This window comes from Canis aureus, chromosome 6, assembly GCF_053574225.1.
Source record: "Canis aureus isolate CA01 chromosome 6, VMU_Caureus_v.1.0, whole genome shotgun sequence".
Taxonomy (NCBI): Eukaryota; Metazoa; Chordata; class Mammalia; order Carnivora; family Canidae; genus Canis; species Canis aureus.
The window spans coordinates 43,615,662-43,637,795 of NC_135616.1; the positions used below are offsets into that span (position 1 = coordinate 43,615,662).

Sequence of the window (22,134 nt, forward strand, 5' to 3'; positions counted from 1 at the left end):
AGTAAAAATTGCCAGTCCCAAAGGGTATGCAAATAATCCAGCAAAAGGCTAAGCGGACATGTGTTTTGTAGACCACTTCAGATCAGACTTCAGAACTTTATATGAAGTTGCTCAAGTTAGAACAGGAGACGGAACAGCTCCGGAACGTGAACAGAGCCTTGAGAGAGGAGAATGTGCTTCTCAGACAAGCACTTGAGAAAGTTGGTTCTCCCCAACAAGGTGAGAGGCAGCCCACGTCTTGGTGGTTTACTTTTTCTTTAAACTCCTACATCTGAGATGTGTGTCTGTATTTCTGAGAAACTTCCTTTTTAATGAGTTGATCTAGATCTCGTTTCATAAAAAAAAAAAAAAAAAAAAAAATCAGGGGCACCTGGATGGCTCAGTGGTTGAGTGTCTGCCTTCAGCTCAGGGCATGATCCCGGGGTCTAGGGATCGAGTCCCGCATCAGTCTCCCCGCAGGGAGCCTGCTTCTCCCTCCGCCCGTGTCTCTGCCTCTCTCTGTCTCTCATGAATAAATAAATAAAATCTTAAAAAAAAAATGGAGACTTTTTTTCTCCCCCTTCTGCCTGGTAAGATTTCTTTTGGAGGCGTCTCAATGGGTGCTTGATAAATGCTAATGTAGAATACCGCCAAAATAAACACATAGATGCTTGGAGGAGCAGAGGATTAAATACATATTATCTTTTCTCACTACCGCAGCACATGAGCCTTCAGATGCCCTGAAGGTAACTCAGAGGACAGCACACCTGTTGGCAGCCAGAGCCGAGAATGACAGGCCGGCTCCGCCAGCAGCCAGCTCCGACAGGGAGTTAGCCAATGCTCTCAAGGTCTTCTACCAAAGCATGAACACGGCAAGAGGATGGTTTCTCAGACTGAGACATTATAAACCTCCTGTAAGTAACCAGAATCTTGCAAGCAAAAGGACTCTCTCTCCATTAAACTTAGGCATTTGAGGGACCTGCATCTCTTGAGCTTGGGGAAGTGTGTTTCAGCAAAAGAGCGGGCAGAGGCCTGAGCCATGTGTCCCCTGCTCTCTTGCGCATCCGTCTTTGCTTTTGCTTTTTTAGTCAAATAACCATCTGGCTGGTTCCCGATATGGCCATTCATTTACTTTGTGATTTACAGAGTATCCCAGAAATGCAAATTTGGTTTATTGTTATAAACCAAGCAAGATACTTCAGATTCAGAAAACGTGTGTGATAAAATTCAGCATCTATTTTTTTTAAAGATTTTATTTATTTGAGAGAGAGAGATCACAAGTGAGGGGAAGGGCAGAGAGAGAAGCATACTCCTCGCTGAGCAGGAAGTCCGACACGGGACCAGATCCCAACACCCGGGGATCATGACGTGAGCCGAAGGCAGACACCAACTAAACCACCCAGGCACACCAAAATTCAGCATCTTACCATGATAAAGACTCTTAGCATATTAGGAATACAATGTGCATTCCTTACTTTGATAAAGGCAATCTTAAACTCAGAGTAAGCACGATGCTTCATGGCAAATCACCGAATGCTTTTCCTTTCCGTCAGGAAAAAGTGAGAGATGCCAGCAAATTTTATTTCTGTTTGCCATTGTCCTTGAGGCTCTAGCCAGTTCAGCAAGGCAAAAAATACAAAGTATAAAGATTGAAAAGGGGAAAAACATCCCAGTAGCAATAGCACATATTTATACAGTATTTATTGAACGCTTTACCGTTACTAACTCAATTCTACAACAACCCGATGCAGTAGGAACTATTAGCCTTATCTTGCAGTTCATGGCCTAAGGCACAAGGGGGGTAAGTAACCTGTGTGAGGACACATGCCTGGTTAAGCAGCAGGCCCAACCTCCAAACCCAGCAAGGTCACTCCACAGTCTATACCACTCCATGCTGCCTCTGTTTTTATTCCCAGAGGACATGTTAATGCAAATTAAAAATTCAGAAGAATCTATAAATTAAAAGAATCACAAAGTTGCTGAAAAATCAACACTTAAAAATTAACTGCATTTGAATATAACAGTATCAAATAGAACTGCTTCGTATAAAAGATGCCATTTATATCAAATAAAGTACTTAGGCCTACAACTACCATAAAACTATGGACTTCTATGGAGGGAATTTAAAAACTTGCCTGAGGGATGTTGAAGAAGATATAAATAAAGAGCAACCCATGCCATGTCTCCCTGGTTTGGAAGATTAGCTCTTATAAATCTTGTCAAGTCTCTCTGAGATTCAGTGTAATCCCAAAGAAATGTAATGGGATTTTGTTTTTCCCCTTTTCAATCTTTATACTTTGTATTTCTTGCCTTGCTGAACTGGCTAGAGCCTCATGGACAATGGCAAACAGAAATAAAATTTGCTGGCATCTCTCACTTTTCCCTGATGGTCTGAAGCAACAGAAACAAGCTCATGCTCTGCTGGAAAGAGTGGAAGTTGGAACCACCACTTGAAACATTTTTTTGCCATTTACCTAATAAAGGTAGAAGATGTGCCTACTCCTGAAGCCTGCACCCTCCTCCAGAGAGTCAGCTGATTCTGCAGAGGATTCAGCCCTTCACGCCCTGAAGCAGAGGTTGTCAAAGTGTGGTCCCCGGCCAGCAGCCTCAGAATCATCAGTGGTTTTAGAAATACAAACCCTCCTAAACCAGACCTGTGGTGTGAGGCCCATTAATCTGTCCCCTAACAAGCCCCCCAGGTGGACTCTGCCTTAAATTGAAGTTTGAGAACCACCTTGTTAGGGATTCAATGTATATAATGGATTCATTTCTCTCCTATGTGTCTAGAATAGCCCTTGTTATATACCATTCTTGAAAGAATTGAGAAATAGTCACTCAGATAATTTCCTGTCCTGTGGTTCAATGAGGAAGGGGCTGAAAAACTGCAGAAACCCATGCCTATATATGCAGTGGCTGCTGCTCTTAACACCCTCTTTAGTACCCCAAACTGGAAATGTCCCAGTGCACACCCACCCTCATACTGTTGTGCCCAAGATCGCGAATCTGAGAAACCACTGAGGAGCCGACACCGATGAAAACACACGAGGGTTTATTTACAAGCTCGAGCTTGGGTCCAAGTATACCCGACACAGCGGAGCAGGGACTTGGACCCCGAGACTAAGAGGCGTAGCAGCTTTACAGGGGCCAGTGGCCAATGAAGTACACAGAAAGTTGCATAGTCATGTTGGTCCACACGCAGGTGGCCACTTGAATTACATTTTACCCTATAGTATCCATTTGAACTGGCCTATTACTTTGGTCAGTTTTGGCAGGCATAAGGCAGAGTTACATTGTTATGAGCCGATTTCCGATTAGGGCGTGCCCAGCGGCTTGACTAGGGTGGGGCAGCGCCTTAAGCAATAAGCAGGTCATGGGGGGGGTCATACAGGAGGTTGCGGGTGCAGCACAAAATGGAGTTAGTCCTGCTCTGCTTGTCCAGGGGTAGGGGATTTTTGTTAAATTTCCTGGGTCCCACAATACTGAGGAACACCATAGTGCTGTGAAAACGAACCCTAGCCACGTGCAACACGGTGAGTCTCAGCACGGACCGTGCTGACTTGCAAGTCACAGCAGATACCATCCAATGGGACTCCATAAATGGTCAAGAAACAGGCAGGAGACTGTCTAGGGCTGCATTCCAGGTGGCGAGGCAATGATTATCCCATGAGTCAGGCCTCCCCGCGGGGGGAGAGAGAGAAGGAGTGACCACGAGGGGCTGGAGACACAGAGCTCTTTCTGGAGCAGGTGTATTCACTCTAACACATTACAAGTACTGGTTTGTGTGTTTATGTCACAACAAAAGAAAAACTGGTTAGGCGAAAGACACTATAAACAAAGCTCAAAATAAGCCACAGCCTGTTTGTATTATTTATCATCAATACTACGTCAAAGAGTAGTATTTAGAATATATAAGCAACGCTTTTAAGAGAAAGACATAGAAAACGAATTGGGAAAAAAAGGACCAGGGTACCTGAGTGGCCATTTGGTTAGTGATGCAGATGCGCCAGGCCCCGCAGGGAGGGACAGGCTGGGTGCTGGCCGTCACCCTCGAAACTTGCTCCCCTGGGGCAGGGGGCACAGCAGTCCCCCTGCCCTACCCATGGAGTATCCCCACCCAACCCAGTCCGTGCCAGACCTCAGAACTTCAACAGTGGGGGGAATGTAGGTCATCCCAAGCCAAAAAGCCCACATTTGCTCCTGTGTCTCCCTGACAGCAACCTGCACACTTTTCACTCCACTGATGGGAGGCGATGGGCGCTTTCTCCCTTTGCTTTATTTTCAGGAAGATGACAGGATGCTCCGACCGTTTGTATACCAACAGTCACAGAGGCTGAGGGATGTTGGGGAGCTGCTCGATCGCAGCTTGCAGAGACTGAGAAGCGATGTTGCTCGTATAGCAAAGGAGAAGAGAGCGTGCCTGCTGCATCCCCAGCAGCATCGACGGGCCAAGGGGTCGCCCCAGGTTTGCGAGGAGCGCACATAGCTCTGAGCTTGATGAACTTGGCCACCAGCCGAGCCGTGCGCACCACGCACCCAGCCCATTCCTCACATTGTTTCTGTTCTGCAATTTGGTTTAAAGTCTTGTGAAAATGAATTCACATCTGGAGTGAAGGTGAGCCTGGAAGTGGGAGGCCAGCCCTCCGGGCGTTGAGACCTGTCTGTCTGGGGCTAAATATCTAATCGGTCACTCCCCACCTGCAGTTTGAGGCAAATGCCTACCCCTTGCTAACCCCCCATTCATTATTATAGGGACATGAGAATAGTACCAAGTACAGATGGTGAGTGAATATAAACCTTAGAACAGAGCCTGGCACTGAAGTCACTGACAAGCATTGATATTCAACAGTTTGAAAGTTCAAATAAAGCTGTTTTGAAAAATTTGCTGTCAGACCTAGAGACAAATGGTTATTTTACCCCTCATTTTGTATCCTTGTTCCACAAATTGGATCTTTCACCTCTACTTCCTCTGCTTTCCTAAGCTTATCTGGAAACCATGGGGGGCGGGGGAGCAGCGGCAGTGGGGCCTGTGCGGTGCGGGCCACGTGGCAGAGGCGGAGGCTGCCAGTGCAATCTGCTGGCAATTGGGCTTGGGTGATCCAGGTTCCAGGGAGAACGGATGGGTCTCTGCTGAGGGCAGACGGGCACTGGGTGCTCGGGGGAAAGGCTATGGGGAGCCTGCCAGTGACGGCAGGGGCCCCACGAGCACATCTGTGAGCTGGGCTCTAGACTACGTAGCTCATTCATGACAATTCTCTGAGTCTGGCACAATCATCTCCCCCATTTTGAGGCTTTAAACATTAAATAAACAAGGCCTGTCCAGGTATCTGTGAGCGAGCATTGGGCTGACTGAAGGTGCCATTCCTGATGGTAACAGCTGCTGCAGAACGGCCCCAGGCAGAGGCATAAGAACCCAGGAAGGAGGAAAAAGAGGTAACAACCCCAGTCCTTGTTCCCTGGAGTATGAAGTTAGGGAGATCAAGCAGGAAAAACCTGAAACTCTGCTGGCAGGACAGTCTAGCAATGGCTTCCAAAAGGAGTCTCCCTAGGAAGGCGGGAATCTGGGCTGGTCATTTCTGCAAAATAACAGGACCCAAGGCTTCTCAGAGAGGCTTCGGTTCTATCTGCAGCTCAGGTTCAGGACTAGTGTACATGCAACTAAAGAATAACTCGAAAGCTTACAGCCTACAGGTGGAGCTCCATGCGGTGATGGCAACAGGAACCAGGGTCTGGAAAGCCTGTCAGTGAGGCAAAGCAGCTGTGAGGTCACAGGAAGACGGGAAGGCTTCTTCTACCTCCTGGGCTGAGCCTCAAAGTTCTTTAACCATCTGCAGAAATAACTGCAGAAGTAATATACTTTCTGCAAAAAAGCAGCTTGAGGAGCCCTGGGGGTTAAAAAGAAATCTGGATGAGACACACCTGTATCTCAAGCTGGAGGAAGGTCACACAGGTTCTATGTACATCAGTGTCCATGTAAGAGCCGGACACAACACACGCCACCAAGCTGGGAAGAACACAACCGGCAGCCTCACCCAGAGGCTCCCAGTGCACATCTGAACCACAGATTCCTCAGCTCCAACCTGCAGACCTCCCGCCCGCAAGCTGCGGGGGCCACTGGGGAGCCCACTGTCGTGTCAGGATTCTGTCCCGGGGCTGGTCATGGCCTCTGTTGCTCCTGAACACCTTCCTGATTTTAGAGAGGATAAAAACTTTTCTACCAGCCCACCAATTAGGACCCAACCCAGGCCAGGGCAGAGGATAGAGGGTACACCATAAATCTCCCTCTTCAAGTTAGACAGCCTCTGCTGATAGCCTCAGGCAGCACAGGAGGCTCCCTCCAGACAAATCATGTTCTTATCTGTGCCACGCTTCTCAATGCAGAGTAGAAATTTCATAGAGGCAGTGGCTGCGTCCTCTTTATGTAGCAAATGGCACAGAACACTATGTATGTGTTTATCATATGCTTATTACAAAGGAAAAAGTCCTTTGCCTTATTTTAGGGCTTCAGGGGAAAACCTAGTTAAAATACAAAAAATAAATTAAAGAAATTCACTTCTGGTCAGGCAATGAAAAGAACAGAAACTTACCAGCTCTATCTTTGAAACCAATCACAGGTACAGAACCAGAGAAAACAAATGACAGGCCCAGTTATGAGCAGTACACAGGTCAGACCCCTACCTCAAATACCTAGGGCAGGTCCAAACACAAAGCCATTGTTCAACTGACAATCCTTTATTATTCAACTTAGGTAACAGTCAAAAAATCAGTGTAGATGGGTGAAAAACTAAGCTAAAATAAAAATTAAAAATGTAGTTTCACTTGGCAAAGGCCCAAACAGTATGTAGAGAAATTCATCTGAAGGTAAGATCCCGTTCAACATCTAGGCAAGGGGAGCAGCAGTCCTGCCTCCATGAACACCAGCCTGCGGGCCTTGTCTGCAGCCTGTCGGCAGCACGGAGAGAGGCACCCACCCCACCTCTGGTCTGTCAGTTCACTTAGAGGAACTGAGCATGAATTCTCCAATGAAAAAGTCAATATTAGTTCTCTCACAGCAATAAAATCACAAAGCCAGCTAAGATTTGAAATTTAGGGTAAGTGAGCACAATTTCCTGCTTTTAATGTGTATATATTTTAGATTTGACAATCTTTTTTACATACAGACAGGATATAGAAGAATTTCAAATTTTACATTAAAAAAAAGCCGTTAATTCATGCATTCTATGCCTTCAGTTAATTCTTTAAATGTTTAGACTTCAGAGCTGCTAATGACACTAAATTCAATGCCACGTTGGTTGAGTCTGTCAATCAACTTTGTTCTGCAGAAGGCTGCTCCAGGTGTGAAGACCCCGCCCCTGTAAGACAAGAACAAGATAAAAACAGTGCACAAAGCCATCTCTGGCCCTCTTCTGTTGTAGTGTCATTAGCTGGAGGCCTAGCCATCGAGCCATCAGCACTCATGAAAACCTTCACTCCACCATAAACTAGTTTGGGTTCCATTCTTAAACTCAGCCAAATGAGCAAGGCGCCATAACTCAGGAAGAAACCAGCAGCCCAGCAAACTATCTCGATGGGTTCCACTTCTAGTGAGACTGCCCCCATGATACTGCTGTGTGTTTGAGGGGACACAAGGGTCATTGATGCTGCTGTTGATAAAGTCAGTGCTCAGACTTGAGAGGATAAAAAAGGACCTGGGTGAAATCATCTTTGGCAACAGATTATTATAAGAGCATAAAGAAGACTTAAACTGGATGAAAAAGAAGTTTCTTTAAACAGAATGACTAAAAAAAATTTAAAAATAAACAGAATGACTGACATTTTATAAAATGCTAAATGCTTTCAAATGGTACAGTTGACTCTTGAACAACATGGGATTGAACTGCGTGGGTCCACTTACATGTGATTTTTTACCATACAGCACTATAAATGTATTTTCTCTCACGATTTTAAAATTTTCTTCTTCCTAGTTTACTTTGTTACAAGATTATAGTATATAATATATATGTCAACAACATATGTGGGTTTTTGATTATGTAGGGGGTCAACTGTAGAATTATTTGAAAAACTTTAATTAGGATTCACTTGATACCATTTTTATGTTTATTAACTTCATACTGTTCTAGATCCTATCTATATTTATTTGTTCCTAAGCCTGCAGGTCCAAGACTCATTTGTAAAGTTGGCCTACTTTTACAGTAGCGGCTACATGCTCCAGTAACAGAGTCTACTTGATAAACATCTAGCCAAGACGCCATGAATCAATTCACACTTGCTCTCTGGGCTCCCCACTGCCAGCAGGGCATCATCAGGACTGACCAGAGGCTCCAGATAATACCGTTTGACAACACAGACCTTTTCTGAGCAGCTGACTCCAGCCCTGAGCTATTTTTATGAGGAACTAAAGTCAACCTACCTAAGTCTCAAATCTCTGTTGTCTCCTCTTGTTTATCTCTGTGCTGTCCTCGGAGGCCAGTAAGAAACTGTCCCTCTTACAAGTTTAATTTACCTGTATCTTTGGATCAAAGGTACTGTAAATGCTTATGTGTAGACCCAATGCCTGAAAACTGAATCAAAATAAGCTAAAATATGACGTAGATAAAAACAAGGAAAACCACAAGGAAAATAGACTCACGTGTTAGGAAGATCAGAGGTATCGTTTAGAAGTGTCATGGCTGCCTGGACCATGGCTATGGGGGTAGCCACGTAGCCAGCCTCTGCAGAACATAGTTGATCAAAGAAAACTCTTAATGAAGTAGGCATTCAACAACACTCAAAAATCAAATGTAGATTTTATCTCTAACTCTAGGTATACAGAATTGTCTTAATAAATACTCTGTCCACTTAAAACTAATAATTAACTAGTACTTTACTAAGTTAGGATGTGTTAGTAAGTGCTTTAATTTTATTATCCTCACTTAATTTTCCTAACAATTACATGAAGTTAGTCCTATTTTTATCCCCACTTTCCAGATGAAGACAATTGAGGCACAGGCTGGAAGCCAGGCACACACGGGGAGTGGCACTGCCTCTGACAACGTCCAAAGCCAATGATCCTCACTTGTTTCTCCAGTAACACACCAGGCTCCACTTAAAAAAAAAAGGTTCCATTTCTTTAAAAGAACTGAGTAACTTTAAACGAAGTCTAACTTTAAGAAGAAGTAGCTTTAAATGAAGTCTATAAACAAGTGGAACTTTAGCGTTTACAATTCTGCCAAATAATACAAATACAGTGAAATTATCTTAAAAAGCCTGGCAGGGAGTTCGAAAAGAAGGGAAGGCACAAAGATACCTTTGCCATCTGGCTTGACTAAAACTGCAAAGCAGACACACTCTCATCTCTCAGAGGTGATGGTAACTAAACTGATAATTATACTAGAATTCACAAGTAGGGCTGTCTCTCTAGGATTCTATGAAATGTACGCCAAAAGTTCTTGAACTTTTTTTGGGTGACAGATCCTTTCAACCACCCATCAAAAGCTTTACCCTCCCCAGAAAAATGCGCATGGGCACAGACATTTTACAAACAATGTTAGGGTGTTTACAGACTCCAAAGAAACCTTGGCCCACAGCTTTATAACTACACTGCTTTAAAGTGACTATTGAGGGACACCCAGGTGGTTCAGTCAGTGAAGTGTCTGCCTTCAGCTTGGGTCATGATCCTGGGGTCCTGGGATCGAGCCCCACATTGGGCTCCCTACACAGCGGAGCGTCTGTTTCTCCCTTTCCCTCTGCTCTCTCCCCTCCCCACTGCTTGTGCTCTCTCTCTCACAAATAAATAAAATATTTTTTAAAATTTTATTTATTTATTTATTATAGTCACACAGAGAGAGAGAGAGAGGCAGAGACACAGGCAGAGGGAGAAGCAGGCTCCATGCACCGGGAGCCCGATGTGGGATTCGATCCCGGGTCTCCAGGATCGCGCCCTGGGCCAAAGGCAGGTGCTAAACCGCTGCGCCACCCAGGGATCCCCTCAAATAAATAAAATCTTAAAAAAAAAAAGTGATCCATGAGTATGAGAATAAATAGCAATCAGCCTTTTCTTACTCATGTTAAAATATGCCACAGAATTATGAAATCATACTAAAAAAAACAGGAGGATTATGCTAATAAAATTAAATTATAACAATTTCAATCCTTCCCTTAACAGAATAATTTATATTATTAAATAATTTGTGCAAATTTATTTCTAAAATTATTAAGCTTTAAGGAAAAAACATCGTAATACTGCTTTATACCTTAAGACAATGTAAAACTCCCCAGGATTCTTAAGTCCTATGTGAAATACCTGGTCCTTTCACCTGAGTACAAATTCTCATATTTGGTTTGTTCTTCTCCGGACCAAAGCCTTGACTGTATCCTTGACCAAAGAATGTCATTGTAAACGAGGCGGCCTCCATCTGAGAAAAAAGCAAGCAAAAGCTTTACTTAATAAATATGTCATTTCCTCCCCGAACACAGTAAAACCTACTATGCTATCTCAATAGGAGACATTTTCAATAGATGAAAACATTAACATTCTGCCAGAATGCTCTATCATCCTTTAAGCACGAGGCAAAAATCAATTATTTGAAGACGCAAGTTTTGATGAAGGGGAGGAAGGTGGTGAGGAAGAGGGATGTGGTGTAGACGGTTCTTAGCCTGGGGACTACGTGAGGACAGCACCACAAGAACAAAGTTTCAGAGGAAAAGCTGGAGGTAGTTTTTATTTTAGTTTGGTGGCAGTGGTCGAATGTGGTAATCTGGTTTCAGATATCTCTTGGAGGAGACCAGACAAAAACAGCCAACAAGCAATGGAAATATAGGTGATACAGAATTGTTCCACTTGGAGATGTAAAAACGGGACTCAAAAAATTAAATTCTAGAAGTCATCTTTCACAATCATTAAATTTAGAAATAAGGTAATGAAGAATTCAGTTGTGGTCAACAAATTTTTATTACTGAGACATCATTAAAATATGGCTCCTATCTTTTCTGGAACTGACAGTTCAGTAGGGGATACATGTGTGTATATATACATATAGATGTAATAACAACACGTGACATGAATGAAAAGATGTAAGACTTGTTCAAAGGAGGGTATTATTAAATCTGTTGGGGAGGACAGGGCGGGGTTTGAAGTGTGTACACACAGACACTCTAACAGAAGTGTACTACACAGGACAGTGGGGTGGGCACCAGAAAGGAGAAACCACCATTTAAAGGCAAGAAGGTACACAGCATCACGGTGGAACAGGGTGGCGCTCATCTGTTAAAGGTACAGACAAGGTCTGACACAGGCCAGCACTTGTCTCCTTCCCTCCCTGAGCACAATCCTCTCAGGATGGGCATATATGTTCAGCTTCAGAACAATTTTCAATAGTCTCCAGGCTGTTACTACCGATTAATCAGGGTTGGCATGAAAAATGAAACCTATCTGCCAGCCAGGACTAGATGATCAAGGACCTTACTTCTCCAGAGATGAACTGAATCAAAATCACCCAAACCTGACTTGGAACCCATCTACCTCCACACTAGAGACCACAACCTTGGCAGCACATTAACATAATTGGCTTTTTTAAAAAGCCCAATGTTCAGGCCACATTCCCAACCAATCACACTCAAATCTCTGTCATTGGTTTTGGGCTCTTTGTTAAAGTTGAGAACCACTGTTCTATACTTCCAGGACCTATTCCACACCTACTGCATCAGAAGATCCAGACGTAGGGTCAGGACATGTATTTGGGAAAGCTCCCGGGGACATTCTGCTACATACAATCCCAGGTAAGAATCATTGCCCATGCAGTGGTCAGGGAAGTAGGTCAGATCTGTCTTTGATCTTAGACAGCAGTGAGAAGACTGATAAGGGATTCATATCCATATATGGATAACTCCTAAAACTCAACAATAAAAACACAAACAACCAATTCAAAAATGGGCAAAGAATTTGAATGGACATTCTCTAAAGAAGACCTACAAATGGCCAATAAGCACATGAAAAGATGCTCAACACCAACCACTAATGATGGGGAAGTACAGATCAAAACCACGATAGATACCACCTCTCACCTGTGAGAATAACAGGGGGCACTGGGCTGGCTCAGCTGATGAAGTGTGTGACTCTTGATCTCGGGGCTGTGGGTTTGACCCCACCCTAGGTATAGGGATTACTAAAAATAAACTTTAAAATAAACCCAGGAAACAAGTGTTGGCAAGGATGTGAAACAATGGGCACACTCGTGCACTGCTGATGGGAATGTAACATGGTGTGGAGCCCTGGAGAGGATGTGGAGAAAGGGGAAACCTCCTGCACTGTTGGTGGGATTGTGAATTGGTGCAGCCACTCTGGAAAACTGTGTGGAGGTTCCTCAAAGAGTTAAAAATAGACCTGCCTTACGACCCAGCAATTGCACTGCTGGGGATTTACCCCAAAGATACAGATGCAGTGCAACGCCAGGACACCTGCACCCCGATGTTTATAGCAGCAATGGCCACAATAGCCAAACTGTGGAAGGAGCCTCGGTGTCCATCGAAAGATGAATGGATAAAGAAGCTGTGGTTTATGTATACAATGGAATATTACTCAGCCATTAGAAACGACAAATACCCACCATTTGCTTCGACGTGGATGGAACTGGAGGGTATTATGCTGAGTGAAATAAGTCAATCGGAGAAGGACAAACATTATATGTTCTCATTCATTTGGGGAATATAAAAAATAGTGACAGGGAATAAAGGGGAAAGGAGAAAAAATGAGTGGGAAATATCAGAAAGGGATACAAAACATGAGACTCCTAACTCTGGGAAACAAACTACGGGTGGTGGAAGGGGAGGTGGGCGGGGAGTGGGGGTGACTGGGTGACGGGCACTGAGGGGGGCACTTGATGGGATGAGCACTAGGTGTTATTCTATATGTTGGCAAATTGAACACCAATAAAAAATAAATTTACAAAAAAAATAAAAAATAAAAAAAGAATTACCACAGGATCCGGCAATTGCATGTCAGGATATTTACCCCAATGAACTGAAAGGAGGATCCTAAAGATATATTTGCACACCCATGTTCAAAGCAGCATTATTCAAAATATTCAAATGGTGGAAGTAACCCAAGTGTCCATGGATGGATAAATGGAAATGGGGTACATATATATGGTATGTGTGTGTGTGTCTATAGGAGGGATGTCTATGTGTGTGTGTGTGGGTCTGTGTCTGTGTGTTTGAGGGGTGTCTGTGTGTGTGTGGTGTGTGTATGTAAGTGTGTGAAAATGAACCTTAAAAAGGAATGAAGTCTGGCACCTGCTACCATGAGGATGGACCTTGAGGACATCATTCTCAGTGAAATAAGCCAGTCACAGAAGGACAAATACTGTGTGACCACTTGTATGAGGCACCCAGAGTGGTCATATTCAAAGAGAGAGTAGAACAGTGGTTGCCAAGAGCAGGGGGAAGAGAGGAAAGGCAAGTTATTGTTTAGTGGGGACAAGGTTTCAGTTCTGGGAGAGGAAAAAGTTCTGGAATGGACAGTGGGGATGGTTGCACAATAATACAAATGTGCTGCATAACAACTTGGATTTGCATAATATGAGTATTTTGAAGACGGTATTGATATCACTGCACTTAAAAATGGTTAAGATGGTAAATTTTATGTTCTGTGTACTTTACCACAACTGTGGATGAGAGGGAAAAGAAAACAAGAGAGAGGGTAGCCCGGGTGGCTCAGTGGGGTAGCCCAGGTGGCTCAGCGGTTTAGTGCTGCCTTCAGTCCAGGGTGTGATCCCGGGGACCTGGGATTGAGCCCTGGGTCGGGCTCCCTGCATGGAGCCTGCTTCTCCCTCTGCCTGTTGTCTCTGCCTCTTTCTCTTTCTCTCTCTCTCTGTCTCTATGAATAAATAAAATATAAAAAAAAAAAAAACAAGAGAGAGCTAAGAGCTAAGAGCCTCAGCTAAGGTGGGTATGATGAGTTTGGAGAAAAATCTAGAATTATGCCTATGTTTGTGATGGTGCAAATGACTGTGCCCCCAACAGAGATGGGAAGTAAAAGAAGAGTGTTTGGGGGAAAGAAGTTCAGATCTTGACACGTTCAATTCAAGTACCTGAGACACATCCAAGTGATCTACAGATCTAAGCAGATTTGCTGAGAACACAGCTCAGATGACTCAGGGACAGTGAGTGGGCTGAGGGTGGAATCTAGGGGGAGGTCAACACATAAGGAGTAGTCCCCTCAGAAGTGAGGGTACAGCAGAGGAGGAGAGGAACAGAGTGGACCCTTGGAAGAGCGATGTTCTCAGAAGCCAAGGGAAGTGAGTATTTCAAGAAAGACAACAATATCAGAGATCACAGCACTCAAAACACTCAGCAGTATGAACACCAATGTCAACTCTAGCAAGGGGACAGTAGAGGGTAAGGGAAGGCCAAGGACTCCTTTCTGGGTTGGCATGAGCATAGGATGAGGAGAGGCTGTGAAAGATCAACTGAGGAAGTCAGCAGTGAAGACTCAGGCTGGAGTGATTCTCAGGGCTGCCACATTCTAGCTGTAGGAACTTGGCAGGAACACCCGCTCTGATTACGTCCTCGGCTATACAAAGTGGCTATTACCTCTACCTACGTGGTCATGGTGTAAAGCACTTGGCTCTGTGCCTGCCACAAGCACAAGAAGTGCTTGATTTTTAAAGTGCCCAGGGAGTGGATTTGTCTCATACAGAATCCTTTCCTGAGAGGAACAGAGAAGGTAAAGATGAGAGCAGTGGTGTGAGTCTGAGAGCAGGAAGCCGAGGGGCACACGACCCACGCTCTCAACTCCATCAGTGAAGCAGGAGTTGAAACTGCAGACACAGGGGGTCTGGAGCGAGGGGGAATGCTGAGAAAACCCCAGGACAGGAGATGAACAGATGGCTAATTATAAGTGATAGGATCAGCCAATGGTGCTACCGTTCCAGCGGGAGGGGGAAGAAGCATTGGCCTCATGCCCATCCTCTCAGTGAGGGCACCTCCCCAGTGGTGCCTGGTGCCAGCAGACCGGGCTCCTGACTGGGGTCTGCCTTGGGGTCCGTGAACCATGACAGGAATGAGCCTGGCGTGCACAGAAGAGGAAGGAGAAGGGAAATACTGGGAAGGAGGAGGTGTGGAGGAGAAAAATGAAGACTAAACATTTCTGAGGCCTCTAGGAAGAGAGTAAGACTCTAGAGCCAGATGACTGGGATCCCACCCTGGCTTGGCCATGGCCTCATTCGCTGTAGGACCCTGGGCAAGTTTCCTAGCTTTTGTGCCTCAGGCTTCTCATCTGTAAAGTGGAGAGGAGGGGCAAGATGGCGGAAGAGTAGGGTCTCATCTGTAAAGTGGAGAGAATACCCACTCTAAGGGTGTTTTAAGAGACTAAGCCACCTAATTTATGTGACGAACATAAAAGCATACTGAAACACAGTTAAGTGCTCAAGTCTTACCTGTTGTAGTAAACGCACTGAGGAAAAATAAAAAAATAAAGAAAATTATTAAAGAGTTGTATACAAAAGGAAGGGTTACCTGTTTTTGTGTTGGACCTTGTTTTGAAAAATAACCAAAGGAGAAGAGCCATGGAAACTAAAGGAAAAAACAAAACAAAACAAAACCCTCAGTGATATATTTTTTTAAACTCATGGAAAATATTTCTAAAGACCTAATTTCATAAAAGTATCACTTACTTTTATGAGAAGCTGTCTGCCAATGCCACACTTCACAAAGAATAAAAAGAAAAGTCCTGCAAACATCAGCTTAATAACGGAGGTGATGCCTCCCACAGTCACATAAGCGGCATACTGAACCTGGATAATGATGCGAGGTCAGAAGGTTACTCCCTACTTTTGTAGACTGAGGAAATCAATAATGTTAGCTATTTATAACTTACTCCATAGTCATCAACACTGAGCAAAAGCAGTTTCCACTTTATGAACATGTTATGCTTTAAAAGCTTGTTTAGAAACCAGACACTGGAAGCATATTGTTTATAGTAGAAATTGTTGCAAATGATAATTAGCTTCCTCTACCTGAACACAAAAGTCCCCATGATCCATACATAAAAAGACCACATGAACATATCTAAATTTAGTGATTACCTATTATAAAATACAGATTCTACTTACAACTTCTTCTTTGAGAAAATAATCTTTTAAATTGAGAAAATAATCTTTTAAACAGAGAATATAATTTTTAAATAAAAGATTTAAAGAATCTTTTAAATAGAGAAAATAATCTTCTTTGAGAAAATAATCTTTTAAATTGAGATATGGTTTCCTCTTCAAGTCTCAGAAATGGGGGCAATCACTTCCCTCACCAAAAGGAATGTCACTCCAAAGGTTGGAGGTTGAAAGACCTAAGAATTCAGACATCTCCACAAGCAACAGAGTATCCTTGAAGCTAAAACCCTCAAGTGGGTTGCTGGGTGTTCATGACACCAGCATTTCCTGGACGAAATTTGCTGCTGTTGTTTCATTAACAAGGTACGCAGATGGCCAGACTTGAATTATGGGGGAGGCTATATATATCTGCCCCCATAAAATGCAAAATGCTTTATACACTACTGATTCTCACACTTCCAGAAACCAAAACCTGCATTAATTTAGCCTTCTTTTTTTTGCTTTGTAAACATAAAAATCCTAAACAGGTAGGAGGAGCAATAATGAATAGAATACTCTTCATTAAAAATTAAATCGTGGAAAAAAAAAATTAAATCGTGGGATGCCTGGGTGGCTCAGTAGTTGAGGGTCTGTCTTCAGCTCAGTTTGTGATTCCAGGGTTCTGGGATTAAGTTTTGCACTGGGCTCCCTGTAGGGAGAGCCTGCTTCTCCCTCTGCCTATGTCTCTGCCTCTCTCATGAATAAATAAATAAAATCTTTAAAAAAAAAACCCAAAAATAAAAAAAAATTTTAAATTAAATTGTATGCACTTACAGGCGATTGCTCCAAATTCTCATGCAAGTAACGCTGAGTCCGCCTCACAACAGAGACATCCGCTCCCAAGAAAGGAATAGAATAGCTATTCAGTTCTCTGCAGTAAGAAATTGGCCACCTGTAAGACAGACCCATGAAGAGTATGATGCATTTTCTCTACTCACAGTTAACTTGGCAAATTTCTAAATAAAAAATAGAGATTTTCTCAGGGCAGTAATGACAACAAAGATGGCAGGTCTGCTCTTCACTTGATCTTAGCCAAAAGGCCAAGAAGCGATGGCAGGTCTACTCTTAATTAAAATTTCTCTTAGTATCTATCCTGTGTTCTCTACACCTGCACCAAACCAGTGACGAGTGGACAGAGCAGTATTCTTCATACCAAGGGCACAGGACAAATATATTTTACCCCATCAATCTCCTTAGACAGTACTGATAAAAAGAATGTTCAACAGCCAAACCCTAGTATGAGTTTAGAGTTCTCACATAAAAAGTTTTCACAATCACATTTTAAAATGGCAGTTTTACTGCATAAAATTTAACTGGTATTTGATTTTGAAAATGATAGTGAAAAAAGGCACAAAAATCCATTTTCTTCCAGAATACAAATATATTATTACATATGAAGTACTTAAGCTTAGGATAATACATTAATTATATTTTATTTAGCTAGGAAGATAATCCTGAACTCACTACAACAGTCTCAGGCTTTTCTAAGTGGCATACTTTATTAATAACCACACCAACAGCAATATACTTAGACTCGATATACTAAAGAAGAGATTTTGAGTTAACATACCTTCTTTTCAATTTTGGACCAACAATTGGGACAGGTTTCAGATTTGACTCGTTTCGCAGTTTTTTCAAATTACTCTGATCTCCAAAACCATAAACTGCAGACTTCCAGGTACCATCATGAATGCACAACCCCTAATAAAAATTCAAAAGGTAAAAAAACACGACTTAGGGGATAATTACTGAACTATAAAACCAAGGAATTTAGAATGGTTACAGAGAACATTTTGCCTCTATTTGAGGAAGCCATAATCTTTTATTTAACAATCTTGAGAGGAATTTTCAGGCAGGCCTAACACACACTAACTTGATCACATTTGATATTTATACCCACGTATACTCTTCTTCCTTCCCACCATCACTTATGCTCCTTTCAGTATGGCACTGAGTTGCACCTCTGCATTTTCACTCAACTGACCATACTCCTTCAAAATTAACCTAATTCCTATCCCTGTGATGATTCCCCCAAATTTCAAGATGTGTTCATGTGCATATTTACGCACACATACATAATGTACACACCTATTCCAGCCCTGTCGTCCTTGGTGCCCCACCAACCCCAACACCCCTTACTATAACCCCAAGCTATATAAATATCTTCCACATAAGTCTTGTTAAAATACTTTCTTTTTTCATTTTAAGGCTTACTAATATGATTTATATTTTAATTTCTTTCACTTCAATTTCTTTCTGAAACTGTAGCCAGAATAGACCTTGCTTATCTTACCCAGACTCATTCATTCACTTATTTCCCACCTTTCAGTGCTTCCCATTTTTCTAACATAATTACCCTTCCACCACCCTCACCTCCAATGCCCATTAGAAGCAAGGGACAGAAAGGAGAGTACAGGCAAGGATCTAACCTGGGGACTCATTAGTGCCCAAGCTTCTTTACCTAATTTCTATGTGAGCCTTTTAATTCTCTGTTATGTAAATATCTTATGCTTCATTTATAACTTTAAGTCCTGCCTTACATGTAGTTTAACTTGTTTGAATGAACAGTTATTAGAAATATTAAAAACCAAGTTGGTCACAAGATTTTGAAGGAGGAGTATCATCAGTAAAGCTCATGTGAAGATACTGTTGCTTGTTAATAAGCAGGACAAGAGAAACAATAAAAGCATCAGAAGATTCAGGTGTTTATATCAGAACTTTGATGACAATGGAAGGCAGAGAGACACCAAACTTAGCTTCCATTTTGATAAAGATTAGTATCTTCTGTTGTGTTAAAACAAACAGGGTTGGAAGTCTGAGATGTTCTATGTGAAACTACTCTAAATCTGGGTTTAGTCAATGTGATTTGCAAATACAGAGATTCCCAGGGGCACCTCACTGGCTTGGTTGTTGGAGCATGTGACCCTTGTAGAGATTACTTAAAAACAAAATCTTTAAATAAAAATTAAAAAATGAAAGACTTGCAAATACCAGAAGAAAACAGCTTGTTGAAAACCTAAGAATATCCTCTTATACAAATAAGCCATCAAAAAGGACAAATTACATTCCAGTTTTAAAAACTGTTTATCTTGGCAGTCCAGGTGGCTCAGCAATTTAGCGCCGCCTTCGGCCCAGGGCCTGATCCTGGAGACCCGGGATCGAGTCCCATGTCAGGTTCCCTGCATGGAGCCTGCTTCTCCCTCTACCTGTGTCTCTGCCTCTCTCTCTGTGTGTCTCTCATGAATAAATAAATAAAATCTTAAAAAAAAAAAAGCCTGTTTATCTTACTGAAAAAGTACACAAAACATAAATATACAATTAAATGAAATTATGAAACAAACAACCCTGTAGCTCAGAAGGTCCTCCTGTCCCACTTTCATAGTAATAAAGACAAATACTTGCTTTTCCTTAGAGTTTTACCACCTAAGTATTTATTTCTAAACAGTACAGTGAATTTTGCCTGTTTGTAAACTTTACAGAAATGGAAGCACACAGCCTATATTTCTTTGAATTTGGCCTTTTATACCCAAAACTGTGATGTTAAAATTCATCATGTGTTAGAAATAACTCCTACTCTGGAAATAAAAATTACATGGAAACAAATGAAAATGAAAATATGACAGTCCAAAACCTCTGGGATACAGCAAAAGCAGTTCTAAAAAGGATGTTTATAGCCGTACAGGCCTACCTCAAGAAGAATGAAAAATCTCAAATACACAGCCTAATCTCACTCCTAAAGGAGCTAGAAAAACAACAACAAACAAAACTCAAAACTAGCAGAAGGAAGGAAATAAAAATTAGAGCAGAAATATATGATACAGAAAACTAAAAAGCAATAGAAGCAATCAAAACCAGGAGATGGTTCTTTGAAAAGATCAACAAAATTGATAAATCTCTAACCAGAATCAGAGAGAGAGAGAGAGAGAGAGAGAGAGAATTTAAAGTCACAAAAGAAAGAGGAGAAATAATAACAAACACTACAGAAATACAATTTTTAGAGAATATTATGAAAAACTATATGCCAACAAATTGGACAACCTAGATGAAATGGATAAATTCCTAGAAACATATGACCTAACAAAACTGAGGCAGGAAGAAACAGAAGATTTGAACAGACTGATTACCAGCAATGAAATTGATCAGTTATAAAAAAAAAACTCCCAATAAACAAAGTCCAGGACCAGACAGCTTCACAGGTGAATTCTACCAAACACCTATTCTTCTCAAACTATTTCAAAAAGTGGAAAAGGAAGGAAAACTTCCAAATTCATTCTATGAGGCCAGCATTACCCTGATACCAAAGCCAGATAAAGATACTACCCCCAAAAAAAGAACTACAGGCCAATATCTCTGATAAACATAGCTACAAAAATCCTCAACAAAATACTAGCTAACTGAATCCAATAATACATTAAAAAAGTCATTCACTACAATCAAGTGGGATTTATTCCCAGGATGCAAGGATGGTTCAGTATTCCACACATCAACCATGATACATCACATCAATGAGAGAAAGGATAAAAACCATATGATCATTTCAACAGATGCAGAAAAAGCACGATAAAGTACAACATCCATTACAAAGTACATTTAGAGTGAACATACCTCAGCATAATAAAGACCATCTAGAAAAACCCACAGCTAACACCATCTGTAAATGGGGAAAGTTTGAGAGTTTTTTCCCTAAGATCTGGAAATAAGGCAAGAGTGTCCAATCTCACCACTTTTATTCAACATAGTACTAGAAGTCCTAGCCACAGCAATCAGACAACAAAAATAAGTAAAAAGCATCCCAACTGGTAAGGAAGAAGTAAAACACTTAACTATTTACAGATGACATGATACTCTATGTAGAAAACCCAAGACTCCACCAAAAAACTGCTGGAGCTGATAAAAAAAAAAAAAATTCAGTTAAGGGGCACCTGGCTGGCTCAGTCAGGTAAGCAGTTGGCTCTTGATTTCAGCTCAGGTCATGGTCTCAGGGTCCTGGGATCAAGTCCCACACCAGGCTCTGCAGAGTCTGAAAGAGGATTTGAGCTCTTCCTCTGCCCCTACCCCCACTCACCCATGCATGCACTCTCTAATTAAAAAGAAAAAAATTCAGTTAAAGTCACAGGACCCAAAATCAATGCAAAGAAATCTGTTGCATTTCTATACACCAGTAATGAAGAAGAGAAATCAAGGAATCAATCCTATTTATAATTGTACAAAAATAATAAAATACCTAGGAACAAGCTTAACCAAAGAGTATTAAAGACCTGTACTCTGAAAACTATAAACACCAAGGAAAGAAACTGAAGATGATACCTAGAAATGGAAAGACATTCATTCCATGCTAATGGGTTCAAAGAACAAATATTGTTAAAATGTCTATATTATCTAAAACAATCTACAGATTTAATGTAATCCCTATCAAAATACCAGTAGCATTCTTCAGAGAACAATCCTAAAATTTGTATGGAATCTCTGAGGCACCTGGGTGGCTAATTGGTTAAGCAGTCAACTCTTGGTTTCAGCTCAGATCATGATCTCAGGGTTGTGGGATCTAGCCCCATGCTGGGCTCCACACTGAGTACAGAGTCCGCTTGAGATTCTCTCTCCCTCTCTCCCTCTCTTCCTTCCTGCTCATGCATACTCTCTCAAAAGAAAACCTTAAAGTTGGGGATCCCTGGGTGGCTTAGTGGTTTGGCATCTGCCTTTGGCCCAGAGTGCGGTCCTGGAGTCCCGGGATCGAGTCCCACGTCGGGTTCCCGGCAGGGAGCCTGCTTCTCCCTCTGCCTGTGTCTCTGCCTCTCTATGTCTATCATGAATAAATACATTTTAAAAAATCTAAAAAAATTTTTTTAAAAAAGAAAACCTTAAAGTTAAAATTAAAAAATAAAATTTGTATGGAATCTCTAAAGACCCTGAATAGCCAAAGCAATCTTGAAAAAGAAAAACAAAACCAGAAGTATCACAATTCCAGACTTCAAGTTATATAAACAAAGCTATTGTAATCAAAACAGTACAGCACAAAAAATAGACACAGATCAGTGGA

At 42.0% G+C, this 22,134-nt stretch overlaps 2 protein-coding genes across 3 annotated transcripts in view; one reads left to right on the forward strand and one right to left on the reverse strand.

The window, feature by feature from the left end:
* LOC144316550 (kinesin-like protein KIF28) overlaps positions 1-2,645 on the forward strand; it is a 59,044-nt gene extending 56,399 nt beyond the window's left edge. Inside the window, exons 21-23 of the mRNA XM_077902566.1 lie at positions 72-219; positions 700-893; positions 2,463-2,645. Of these exons, the coding sequence (XP_077758692.1) occupies positions 72-219; positions 700-893; positions 2,463-2,516 (396 nt within the window). The 3' untranslated portion in view covers positions 2,517-2,645. The remainder of the gene's footprint in view (positions 1-71; positions 220-699; positions 894-2,462) is intronic.
* Positions 2,646-3,011: 366 nt separating this feature from the next.
* The window catches only part of SCCPDH (saccharopine dehydrogenase (putative)), a 43,451-nt gene continuing 24,328 nt past the window's right edge, over positions 3,012-22,134 (reverse strand). Inside the window, exons 6-12 of one of the 2 annotated variants that reach the window (XM_077901356.1) lie at positions 17,668-17,798; positions 16,872-16,989; positions 15,627-15,746; positions 15,469-15,525; positions 10,259-10,370; positions 8,606-8,687; positions 3,012-7,328 (exon numbers count right to left, since the gene is read on the reverse strand). In XM_077901356.1, coding sequence (XP_077757482.1) covers positions 7,223-7,328; positions 8,606-8,687; positions 10,259-10,370; positions 15,469-15,525; positions 15,627-15,746; positions 16,872-16,989; positions 17,668-17,798 — 726 coding nt within the window. In that variant the 3' untranslated portion in view covers positions 3,012-7,222. Of the gene's footprint in view, positions 7,329-8,605; positions 8,688-10,208; positions 10,371-15,468; positions 15,526-15,626; positions 15,747-16,871; positions 16,990-17,667; positions 17,799-22,134 lie in introns of those variants that run through there. The other variant, XM_077901357.1, reaches the window with a different exon arrangement.